The 13,299-nt window shown below is 43.3% G+C and overlaps 1 protein-coding gene across 1 annotated transcript; it reads right to left on the bottom strand.

Annotated features, from left to right (window-relative positions):
- Window positions 1-2,952: 2,952 nt before the first annotated feature.
- NDUFS6 (NADH:ubiquinone oxidoreductase subunit S6) lies at window positions 2,953-10,235 on the bottom strand. Its single transcript, XM_075022758.1, has 4 exons — window positions 10,074-10,235; window positions 9,116-9,169; window positions 4,984-5,106; window positions 2,953-3,099 (listed from the first exon to the last, which is right to left on the bottom strand). Exons 1-4 carry the CDS (start codon window positions 10,197-10,199, stop codon window positions 3,034-3,036), a joined length of 369 nt encoding a protein of 122 aa, XP_074878859.1. The 5' UTR covers window positions 10,200-10,235; the 3' UTR covers window positions 2,953-3,033.
- Between the last annotated feature and the right edge of the window lie 3,064 nt (window positions 10,236-13,299).

Genomic DNA, 13,299 nt, shown 5'->3' with positions numbered 1-13,299 from the left:
TGCAAGAGAATAAGAAGTGTAGGGATACTATTTGCTGATTTGGAGAAGCCTGCTACAAGAGCAACTTCCAGAGCACAGTCAGATGGCATACAACTGAAAGAAGTTTTAAAACAGATGCACTTGCATATTATGCCATAGTCATAGTAGTTCTTTGTGCTCTTGTGAACAAAGAGGACTTGCTTTGTAGATTCATTTTAGTCATTTTTTAATTAGAGGACAGAGCTACTAAGTAATATGAGGAAAAGGACAGATGGTCCTATTTGTTTTGGAAGTTTAAATACACAGTTATTTTCACCAAGAAAAGCTTAATGTATGTGGCAGTGAAGAGAAAAGAGCCTATCTGGTTTTAGTACGTAAAGGCAAGACACGGTTGTTAAGACAAGCTACACAACAATGTAGAATACTTTGTATTTCCATAGTGACAGACTATAAACCATGGTTTGTACGCTGGTAATTGGAGTAAGAGACTATAGTTCCAGCCTGGAATGAATTGCCTACAAAGAACAAAACAGTGACTGATTAAAATTTGAGTCTTAAAGTTTTATTCCACATTGCTTTCTAGTCTGAATTCATTGCCCAAGAACTGTAATGCTGATTTGATACTGATGTGTTTTAGTCTATCCTTGCTTTGATACTTATGTGGTTTAGTCTATCTTCATAGATCCATTTCCACATGTATCTGCTTGCAACCACCACGGTAAAAGTTTCTGCTTTTCATCACCTCTTTTTCCTGAAGATGAAGGACAGCCTTTCCACAGGTACGTGGATGGTGTGGCTCAGTGCAAGACTTCGTATAAACAGCCATTTACAACTAGATACACAAACTTAACACACAGGAAACAATAAGGAGCAAAGTCTTAAGTTTTCCTATGAAGACCACCAGAGCTAAGTAGAGACCTTCCTTGTTTCACTGGTGTCAACAGCTTCACATCTCACAAATACTTCAGGAAGAATATCAAAGAACAGCATTCCATAGTTGAGACCAGTGGGATGGGATTTGTCTGGGCCCTCAGCAGATGCCGTGCCAATTTAAACATTGTTAATTTATTATAAGCAGCAGTGATCTAAGCAGATATATTATTCATAAGAAAATCAAAGGCCCAAGGAAAAGGACAACATATGATTACTTGTTTCAGGTCACTCTGCAGAGATGATTGCACCACGAGAGAACTATGCCAGCCAAGACACTCTACAAACTGATAAGAGAGCCAGACTAAAAAGCAACCAGGTTTATGCTTAAAAACAGACACTGCAAGTTCAAGTAGTTATTTTATATTTAGAGCATGAGATGGACTTACCTACCACAAGACCATTTATAATGTCACATTTATGCTCAGTTGACAGATCATTCACCTAAGGTCAGATAGGCTGAATGCAAGTTACTGGGTTTTACGAAAGGATCCTTTGCCATCTTTGTATATGCTCAAGTGCTACTCGAAAGGCAACATACATTAAGTCTTCTTGAACTTGGCCACTGCACTAACATTACAAAACTGCAATCATCATCACAGCCATCTACCCTCAGTCAGACCCTGGGCTTATAGAGTCAGTGCTCAACAACCTACGCTGAATTTACAATGCATAACTCTAATACTACTTCCTAAATCTAGGTCATTACAAAGAATTAATTAAAGGCCAGTCAGATGATCACTGAAACCAGCAGCAATGGAAAGAAGAAAAAGAGAGGGAAGGAGGAAGAAGGGGAAAAGATAGAAAGGGAAGTTAAGCTGTTACAGGTGGAATGAATGAAAAAAAGCAGAGGGGTGTACATGCATGTGAGTAATTGCAGTACAGACTCTAAACACACAACTTCTACAGACAGAATAGTTCAGACCTTGCTTTAAGCCTGACCGTGTTGGTTCAACCTCACCTATAAATTGAGACAAGCAAGTTAAGCAGCTGTAGGCCCACATAATTTGGTTCAAATTTATACCACCACATTAATTTAACTAAAATTGTATAAACAGCAGGTTTAGAATCACGCCCTGTTAAACTTTGGCCAAGCAGCAATTACTACCTGGGACCATGTTCCATCACCAGCATTTAAAAAAAGACAGTTACTAACAACAGATTAAAATGCTTTCTGGAGCAAAGACCAAAGCTCAGACCTTCCTTCTCCAGACATGCACCCTGTTTGAGAGTCACGTAGCATTCTGCCATATAAGCATAAATGAAATTAATGAAGAAGGTAAATGATATCCTACAACCAGCCTCACACAGCCTAGGTGGTATTACACATAGGTGGATGCTCTCATTGTCCGATTATCTGTATTAAAGGAGTAGAAGCTGCTACCTGAAATGGAGCAACCCCTACTTTTGAGTCTGACAAGGCTCAGTTCCTAAAGAGGTTTCAAGGGTGTGAATTCCAAGCAGAATCAGGTATTTATACTCTGATCCTCTCAACTGGAGGACAAATGCTTACGTCCTCACCTTTCACATGTGCCAGCTTAGATAGTTCTCCAGCTCACACCGATTACCATTCTAAGGCATTGGCTGTTTCTTTTAAACAAGTAGTAAGTATAGCTACTTTAACTCAGGGATGACCACCTTGCTTTCAGGAGTAAGTGTTGTAATGCTGAGTATCATAATTTCTTTGTGCTTCCATTTGTGAATCTAGCTATAGATACTAGGCCATGAACAAATTAAGAGTGTCAAACAATGCCAAAAGACAAACACTTAGGATAATTAATCCCCCAGTAAACATTTACATCCAATTTAGTGTTGAAAAGAATACAAATCTACCCAGTACAAACCAAACTTATGCTGCAGCCAAACGCCCCTTCCAAGCCTATAAGAAATTCGCCAAACAAGGCAGGACATTTTTTCCATGAAAACCAATTAAGTATAAAGCAGATATTGTAATACCATTCAGCTCTCAAATACCCGACAAGCTGGGTTTTAGAAAGGTACAGACTGGACTTTCCATGGTTAAGATAAACACAAACAGTAATCTTGTGTTTCTAAATATGTTGTTTATTTATAGTTAAATGTTAACATCTGAACAGAAATCTGCAAGCATGCAGGGATAATCTTTCAGTGATGTTTCTGTTTAAATTGAAGTCCACAGTAGCCACATGTTCCAGTCTTTGTATCTTTGTCCTGCAAAAATATAAAAATACAACAGCTGCTAGTTTCACTTTATAAAACTTTCAGAAATTACAAATCTTCTCTTATTTATATGTGCCATCTTAAAACGGATCAATATAGCTTAAGTACAGAGTTCAATCTTATTTGAAACACTGGAAGTAAGAACGATGGTATGAGGTTTGTGCTTGATTTCTGTATCCTATGCAGCTTCCTTTCTGCCAGCCTTTTAACTACTAGACCTAATCTCAACAATATAATTTTAAAGTCAAGCCAAGTGATATCTCTTCAGCAATAAAGGATCTTCTTACTGAACTGGACATCTTAAGTCAGTTCAGTCATATCTGTTCCAATGTTCTGAAAAGATAATTTCACAATTATTTTAATACAGAATAGGATTTGGCATTTCCAAGTTATATTAAGACAAGGATTTTTGGCCAGTAATGTAAGCTGACAGAGTTAGTTGCAGGAAGGAGGAAATTTGAGTAGGATTCTAGGGGAAATTCTGAAAGAAAATGTTTTATAGAAGAGTAGCAGTTACTACTGTATAAAATTTTATTCTTCTCTATTTTTTTTAAATTTAGAAGTGTGACTGACTGCGAGCTGTTGTTGTAGTCCTCCTTAACACAAAAATAGCCAAGAGTTACGTAAACACCAAGGGATCTTCTGTTATTTAACAACATGACTACTTGCAGTCGTGAAATGAAGTAAACTCATGGTTCCCCCTTCCTTGATACAGGATTAGAAGTAAAAAAAAAATCCAGGCTACCCTCCACCCCCAAAAGCCTGGATTTCAATTATTAGGGCTAGGGGAAACAAGCTGGTCTAATACCATTCTCCCTTTGCAGACATTGGCTTTCAAGAACTAACCCACAGACGTCTTGTAATTTGATTGTTAACACAAAAAGGTTTCAAAATTCACAAAAAATTAAAGCATTCCTCAAGAAGTGTGGCACAGGTCAAACGAATCAACATAAATGCAACTTATCAACAGTGTGCTATGGAAGTTAACTGAAGAACACAAGCTTCCTAAGGTTTACAAATTAGAACCTCCAAGCATTTGACTTTGAATAATGTCAAATGAATCATCATAAAGTGCCTGCTTTGTTCAAAATAGAAATGCTTGTGATTATAGCTAGGAGTTGCAACAACACTGACACTAAAGGACATCAGCTCTCCCCTGCCATTCTTTTGGGTATTAAGCAAACGTCAGTGAGCAAGCAAAGATTTTAAGACATCTGCAGTCAGGGTCTGCCCAAGAACAATACCTAAGCAACAGGTCATCGTTGATTCCACTGAGGTCATATGACAGTAGCCTCAATATTCTTACTCTCTAGAATAAGAATACACTGGAAACTATCACTGCTGTCAGGGTAAATACAGAGATAAGACGACATTTATTCTTCACTGATTCTCTGACTACAATGGAAACTTTAAATCTTCAGAACTACCAAGGTTCCCAAAGACTGAAAGAGTTTTGGTTTGTTTTTCTTGAACATGCAGGATTCAAAATAAATTGCATATTCCTAAGAATATTGCAAATGTATTCTCAATCTACATGATGGCATTTAAATAATTAGAGTAAGTTTCTCCAAACACAGCAGGCATATTATTTTTTGCTCACAAGGCACTGCTTGTTCATATTAATTTGTAGTTAATTTTTTTTCCAAAAAAAAATTGCCCTATCAAACCAATCAAAATCAAGAGCAAGAAATACCTCATAACTTCAAATGGAAACACTCCAGCTCTTCTGAATAAAAATCCTAATTTTATATTAAGCACCAAATAAGATTAACACCTCGGGTGGTTAATCCTTTTACTTTGTTAAACTAACCTGCCAAGAAGTGGAGGCTCTTACAAACAAGCAAAGCATGCCATACACAGATCAAAAGATATTACCAAGTTTATGTATACTTTAGGATGTCCCAAAGCTCCACCACCACCATCGCATGATATCACTCTGCTTTCAACTTCACTCACAGGCTGCTCTGCTATCAAATCAATTGCAAAATTCTTGTTCACCTGTAAGAGAAAAAAAGCAAGCTTTCAGATACCTTCCCCACTCAAACAGAAAGCAAGTGCTGTTTACCATCTCTCCAAGCAGTTCCACTACAGCCACTTTGAGAAGTTCCTGCATATGTTTCCTCCCACTTCCTCCACCAACTCTTAAGGCTGTGCTACAAGCCAGATCAGTGAACTAAGCACGTTGACTCTGCAAAAAGTAATCCCCTTCCCCTGATACACAGGCCATATCAGTGCTCAGGTTTACAAAGTGACCTAAGCAGAATTGGCAGAGAGGTCAGCAGGAACAAGCAGCCAAGAACAGAAGATATTGAACTGACACTGCCTCTGTATTGTGCTTTAGTGACTACATGATAAAATTGCAAAAGACTCACTGCTGATAAACTAAAAAATAATGGTGGGACAAGTAAGGTCAGGAGTGAGTTAAAACAACTGCTGGTAATTTAGTCTCTCACCACACACCTTATTCTATCACTGCATAGGAATCTCAGGAAAACACAAACATGGTGCGTAACAACAATCAGAAAGGCAAATTGTTCAGCATTAGAACAAAAAACCCCTCTAAATGCCACCATGCCACTCTAAATCCATCTCATACACACTTCCTGAATATGCACATCCCTGGTAAGTATGACTTTTTTCCTAGAGCACATCTGCGTGGCCTGGCAAACATATCCACCTCTAGACAGGCCTGCGACACAGCAGCTTGCACCTCAGCAGGACCGACAGCACCCAGCCACAGCACCTTCCTTCCTCATCCACACCAGCCTCTTCCAACCCAGTCTGCACCAGCACTGAGCAGACAACCATCCCTACCCCTCAGACAAACCTGCTCCAGAAGGGACCAGCTTTTTCAAAGGCAATGTTATCATGCAAGAATATAAAATAATATGCACACCCAAAGAAGGCACTATCAATATACTGCTCTGTGTATAAGGTTCATAAGCATGCTGGTATTTGAACAAAGATGAGATTCTTAGGAACAAGATAGCTACGTGTCCATTAAATGAATCCCTTGGAACTACAATGGTATTTTTGCACAGTTCTAGTATACAACAACTTAGGACCTTTCACCAACCCTCCAACTAAATGTCCCCAAAATTTGGATTTTTGGTATAGCAGTGGAAAAGTCAGTTTTGCCAACAACTGGATTTTCTTTATCCAAAGAAGATGATAGCTAAATAAAGTTAATGCAAAATTAACTTTTGGTATTGAAGCAAATTAGCAACATCAAGAACTTCACTGCCTGGGGCCTGTGTCTGCAAGTCACATGTAATCTTTGCCAACCTGCAAGGATTTTTACTGCTGCTTTTAATAATGCTCAAAATGGTGCATCCTTCATTTCATGCTAAAGAAGAAGGGACATAGCACCATGATGCCCCTCTGCTTCAAGATCAGAAGCGGAACTCCATTCTTCCCAACATTTCTTAACCACAAAGGTATTTGTGGGGAGAGAGGGGAAGCAAGAACCTCTCATCCACTGTACAGCTACGACTTGTCTGTGGTTCAGCCTACTAAACAAGAGAATCTAGGAACTCACAGGGAAAACATGCCAGAAAAACAAAACAGAGACTGAGAAAAACTGTGAGAAAAAAAAAAAGAAGTTGTTTCAGTCACATTGTGTCCCTTCATTTAAAGCACAGCAGTAGCTAGCGGGAAGGGACCATTTCCCTCAGCACATCCAAACGCACCTTGCCCAACACGTAATTCAATGAGCAATTTTTTTCCTGGCCATAGTGCCAGTTTGACAATCCCATTGCTGCTTCTTTCCACCTACTTGTCTGTGCCAGTACATGGTCTGGGAGGCAGAGAGATAAAACCAAACTTGGAATTGACCCAGGTCCAAAGATCCAGAGGGAAGGCAGAAGGTTGTATTTAAACAGGACCAGCGCTGAGGTCAGTTCTCCTTGCAGCTTCAGCTGCTGCACCAGCCCAATGGAAAGCGTAGAGCCGAAGCAGGAACAGCAGGGTCGAATTAGGTCCTGTGGCACCTTAGGGACTGTACAAGGGCAGGATGACCCTAGTTGGACTGCAGCAGATGACCAGTTGCCATGCTCGGTCTTCTCACAGCTACTTGCTTTAGGCCCTTGCCAGAGAACACCAGTCCCCTGGTTCTGCACATCCAGTGCAGAAAACAGTGATTTTAGGTAAAACACATGGATTTCATTAGCAGTTAGGCTGGCAGAACTGAGGGGGACAATAGCCACATACTCTGGGCTGTGCCCCCAGGCCTGGCCACCACCTGGAGAGGCCACCTGCAGCACCCAGACATCCTCACTGAGGGCACCTGCACCCAGAGGCTGCGTCCCCAGAGAAGAAAGCTGCTGCGGCTGGACCGGGCCGATCACAAGGCACACTCGACCACCCAGAGCGTACTGAAGGTGAAGAGAAGAAGCGACCAAGAACATACAGTCACCCACTTTGCAGGCTAGCTTTAGCTTCAGAAACAAGACAACACTCAGACTACAGACACAGCTGTGAAACCCTAATACTAGCAGCTGAAGCACATTGGGGAATAATGGCAAAGCCCCTAGAGAGAGATCCCATTAATAAGCACAGATGAGGATCGTTTCAGTATTTAACATGTAGGTTTTGCTCCAATTTGACAATTAAAACCTAGCATTAAACCTTGCTCAGCAGACTTAAAGCTTGTCTTTTGCTGGAGAAGGAGAAACTGGGTTGAACTGAAAACCCTGGGTATTCCTCACCACAGAGAGTCTGAAATCAGCTGCTGGCAAAGGCACATCAGAGGGACCAGTGCCCTGTGGAGAATTAGGCTTAAGGAGCATTTCCTACAAAGTCACAGAAGTAGCACAGAAACAGGCATTGCATTTAGGAAAGACCTACTTCACCACTATCCTCCCAGAAGTAAACTACTTCAGCATTTTAAGTGACATTTTCATTTAACTATTTCCCATGTAGAATCCCCATTTTTGCCACACAGCATGAATTAAATTGCATCTGTGATACAGTCGGATAAACTCTACGTGGAAATTCAGAAATCAGCATAATTAGTTCAGATTAATTTAGGAAGGAAATAATTACACACAACTACATTAGAAGTCTACCGCACCATATATTTAAGGCCTCTACTATACATATGCATTTATAGTGCTAACACTAACGCACTAATCAGACACTCAGGCATTAAGGAAGACAATTTAGCTGAAACAATCTCTGCTTCTCTCCGAAAGGCCAGCAGATCCCTCATGAAGCTGTGCTGCTCGATCATTAAAGAATTCAGTGCTAAAGGACACTCACACACCCACTCTGTCAATAAGCAGCAGCAGCAACAGGCCCACAAAATAACTTCACAGTAGCAAACTTGGCTGATGCTAGTGTTACTAGACTTTGCCTTTGAGGCTTTGTTATTTCAGAATACTCTAAATTTTAGTTTTATTTGTCACATCACTGTTTCAGCAAAAGCTTCCGAGGCTCTGGAAATGAAGTGGCCTCATTAAAAACTTGGTTTGCGTAAAGATCAAGATTTTAACTAAGCAGAAGCAAATTAAGCTTCAAAACACACATTTAAACAGATATATAGATGCACAGTTCAGCAGACCATTTAATTATGTGATTTTTCTGAACTCAAGTGGCACTAAAAACATGTTTAAATTTTCTTAAAACACATGCTTAAAACAAAAAGTGGTCCAAGTTTAAGATGCTCAAATATCTACAACTTCCACAGCCTAAATGTAAGTAAGCGCTTAAGAGGCGTAGGACAAGTCCTGAATTTTTCCAAATTTGCCAAAAGTAGGAAGGTACACTGAAGCTACTATAAGCTGTCCTAAAAGAAGACTTCTCACCATAGTGAAAAACACACCAAAACCCAAAATCAAAACCAGTGTGCTTTTGGTAGGCGGTTTTTCATTATTTGGTTGGTTTTGGGGTTTGGTTGGTTTGTTGGTTGTTTTTTTTAATAACAATCAAGTTGAGGACATCAATATCAGGTATTAAAAAAAACCCAGAAACCACCCCCTCTCCCGTGAGTAAAAGTAGAATGAGTTACCTCCTTTTGACGTCCAACAAATCTAACTCTTCTATAATCCTTTTCTTCATATACCTAAAGTATAAAATAAACTTGGTCTTATTTAAAAAGCAATGACCATAAACAAAGAACACAAAGGCTTACAGCACTGTGAAAACTAAATGGTTTAAATAGTTTCCTCAGTTTCAAGTATTGTCATCATCTTACAAGTATGTACTGCACAGAAAAAAGTAGTTTCTGTTTCTTTCACGCAGGAAAATAAATTTTAGGTTGGAAAACAGAAAAGAAGGAGAGGGAGTATTAATCCAGTAAACAGAAACTGTAGCTCTGACCATAGAGACGAACACAAGATTTATTACTTACGACGCTCTTCCTTGATCCCACACTGCCATCTGGAAGGTGAACTGAACTAAACTAGGAAATTCAAGTTCCACGTGTTTTTTTTTTTTTTACGTTCGAGTCAAGTAACCACAGCGAGGCCCTTCCACCGCATCTCCCCTCTCTCCCATCTCCACAAGATACTACGCGAGCCTCCCCAGCTCGCACGCTCACATTTTTTTTACACGAAAGAACAGGTAAAACGGATTCACGAAGCACTGACACAAGGATACCTCCTACCTGCCAGCTCCTCAGCTGTGTCAAACCCTGGGTTCAAACCACAACGCCTAGTCACGCCTAATGACCCTCTTCCTAATTAACAAGCCTCTTTTTTCGACACCGCACGTACCTTCGCGCCTACGTACCACGCAAGAGCGTTCGTTCCCACACCGCCTCGCAAACGAAGCGGCACACCAGCGACCTGCCGCTCTACTGAGATTCTTTTAGCTCCCCGTCTCACCAACGTACCGCTCGCAGCCCCGGCAGCGGTTTCCCCGCAGGCACCGGCAGGGCGGTTGAGGCGGCCCGGACGCTCCCACCCTCCCCAAGCAGCACCGACCCCCGGGCCTTCCCTCCTCCCACCGCAGCCCCACGCTCTCACCTGCCCCGTGTGCGTGATCAGCTCGCCGGTACCGGAGGCCCGCACGCCGTAAGACCGAACGGCGGCGGCCGCCGCAACCGGGCGGAACGGCAGCAGGAGGCGGAAGGTCGCGCCGGGCGCCGCCATCTTGAGGCGGCCACGTGACACGCCCCCCCTCCCACGCCGCGGCGGGCGCAGGCGCAGCCGGTCGCCCGCCCTTGGCCGCGCATGCGCGGGGCCGCCTGAGGCGGGGAGCGGAGCGGCCGGTCTGCGGCGGGGAGAGGCGGCGGCGGCCGTGCCGGTCAGTGCCCGGTGCTTTCCGTTAGGGGTTTGGGGGGGGTCGGGTCGGGTGTCCTCACCGGTTCGCTGTCCCCGCAGGGCGCGGAGTATGCTGTCTTTCCTAACCAGGGTCGCCGGCGGGCCGCTCGGCTCGCTGGGCCGCTCGCCCTTCTCTTCCCTGGCCCCGTGGTGGCGGGCGGCGGTGAGGCGGGCCCCGCCGCTGTGGTGGGCCCCGCCGCTGTGGAACGGGGCGGCCGCCCCCCGCCCCTCGCTGCTGGCCCTCTCGCCGCCGCCGGTCCTCCCGGCGGGGCTGAAAACGAAAACCTCTTTGAAGAGGCGGTGCAAGGACTGCTTCATCGTCCGGCGGCGGGGCCGGCTCTACGTCCTCTGCAAGACCAACCCCCGGCACAAGCAGCGAAAGCTGTAGCCCCGCCGCCGGGAGCCTCTCCCGGCTGGGAGGGCGGCTGCGGGGCCCCGGAGGGGCGGCGTTCCCCCCGTCGGGCCTCGGAGCCCTGCCTTCTGCCTCCCCGCCGCTGGGACCGCTGCCCCTTCCCCGGGTGACCCTCGGGAGCTGACCGCTGGGGACGCGAATCCCAAAATGGTGTCGGTGAGGGTGGTTCGTCTTAGCGCTGACGGAGAGCGAGTCAAGTTCCTGGCGGCCCTTGCCCTGACTTCGGACCGTGGATGGGGAGGACTGGAGTGGGAAGCCACAGCTTTCAGGACCTCCTGTCGTCTTAGCCGTGAAGCCTTAAAATCACCTCGCTGTTCAGTTTAGTAAGGGCAAAGCTGAGTCATTGGGACTCCGAGATCCATTTGTGTTTCATTAAAGCAAAAGGAAAATAAACACTGCCGGTTGTGCATTATTACAATATACAACAAATCTTTCTTAAAAAAAAAAAAAGCCTAAATATGCAAAGCTGTGATAACAGAACCAATAGTTGCAAGCTCAGGTGTGCCCCTCTCAAGTGGCAAATTAATATGAAATATATTGCATTGAAAGGTGATGTTCTAGCTTTTGGCTTGGCTCATAGATGAGGTGAAAATTTCTTTTGAGTTGCACAGACATAATCTCACGTAGCTTCAGTAATGCCAATGTAAATAACCCTTGCTGCTTATCACGGTGTGTTTTGAGGGGAGATGGTGGTATTTTAATTAGTATAAAGTAATCCACACTTTTTAAAGTTTTGATGTCTAAAGTCATCATTTAATGGTATATTGACCATTCACAGTGTATTCAGAAGTGTTCTTAGCCTCATCTTCCTTCAGAGAAGTCTCCTCTGATGTTTCTGGTGTACCTACTATTCTACAGGTACCTACTATTTCTAAGGTTTCCCAAACCTTAACCCAAATAAAAAGGCAATACCTAGGAATCGTTGCCTTTTGGGTGGAGTTTGTAAACCATTTTGTGTAGGTGTCTACAGCAAAGAAGATAAAAATAGTCATTTCAGATTCCAGCTAATTTGCCTTAAGTTTCTGCAAAGCTTCAGGCTCACTCACTCACGTAAATCAGGGACGCCCTAGAATTACTACCCCCCCTTTTTTTTTTAATGCAACTTTTCCTCTGTCCCTTGAAACAGCTCTCTCCTAATAGAGGGTGTGGGGAGAATGACTGGGAACACTAATGCCTCAGAGGTCACGTAGCCAAGCATGCTGTTGAATGCAAACTCTAATGGACTGATAGCTGTGGATTACAATTAGACAGCCAAAATTGCTACAGTCCCCAAAGGTGTTCCTCCTGCTTGTGAATATGATGATGCTTGAGGCAGGAGTGTTCAATCTTGTGAACTGCAAGTTCTCAACAGAAGGTACCAAACTAAACTTTTGGACAACTATCAAGTTTGTGCTACAAGTTTGCCAGAGTACTGTGAGAGAGTGTCCCCAGCTTAGAAGAGGTGAAATTGGTTGAGCACTGTGTTTCAGGTTGCTGTAACATTGGATAGTATGATGACTTGAAAACCTTTTCTGCCCAGTTATAATCCTACAACTTTAAAATTTCAGTAACTTTTATAATTACATCTTTTTTTACTAGGTTCTTGATGGACAGTGAGAAGCTAAGCCTGGAAAGCTGTGGCTAAGCAACCCAGAGGCAATAGTTACTGACTTCTTCCCACGTGTTGGGCAGTTTATCTTTTCACTCATGTGTTTCATCACCGGAAATGTGGGTCTGGAGAGAGAGAAGGAGGTTAGTTAATAACATATACATCCATCTTCAGGGACACCAAACAAGTTCACAGCAACAAAGGGGGAGAGAAATGGCTAGCTTCATCTGATTCAAAATGTAAAAGCCTCCTCAAAGCCAAAGAACCTTGAAGTAGTGGAAAACTTGCTCTACTTTCAGAACATTTGGTTGAAATGTAGGCAGTCATGAATAAGAGCTTCTACTTTCTAAATACCTGTAGCTTGTGCATGTAAATAAAATGTAAGCAGAGAAAGCCCTTGGAAAAGTTTTACACCTTTAACACGGTTTGCAGTTAAGCAGAAAAGCTCTGATTCTCAGATCAGAGTTAATGGTACACATTTCTAGGTGTGTGCTGTGTGTTTTCTTCTGGCAGAAGAAGAGACTTGTATGCTCTGAACCCCTGTGATACCTTAAAGGTGTACCAATAGCTACACTCACAAGGAAAGCGGTGTATGTATGTCCAGAAAACCCAGTGATTTCCAGGCCCACCCCCTTTCCTGGAGGATGATGAGGACTGTGCAAGGACTGAGCTGTGGATTGAGTTGGCCATCAGGTGAAGTGAGGGTATGCAGGGGTTTTTTTTAGGAAAGTTGATTGGCAGCTGGTCTTATTGCCCCCCAAACAGTTCATCTAGCCCCTTGGTTCTGTCAGAAAAAAGGGCAGCTGTCTGGTACAAGACAAATTGTGCTGGCGTGTTGCTGGGGAGGTGTTCAAACCAGGGCTTGCTTGCCAAAGAGCAACTTCAGATGGTGAAGAGAGAGACCTGCCAGTGTGAGTTGCCAGGGCTAG

Source organism: Buteo buteo, chromosome 3 (assembly GCF_964188355.1).
Source record: "Buteo buteo chromosome 3, bButBut1.hap1.1, whole genome shotgun sequence".
NCBI lineage: Eukaryota > Metazoa > Chordata > Aves > Accipitriformes > Accipitridae > Buteo > Buteo buteo.
Note: the sequence above shows the minus strand (reverse complement) of the source record. Positions and strands in the feature narration are given on the sequence as shown.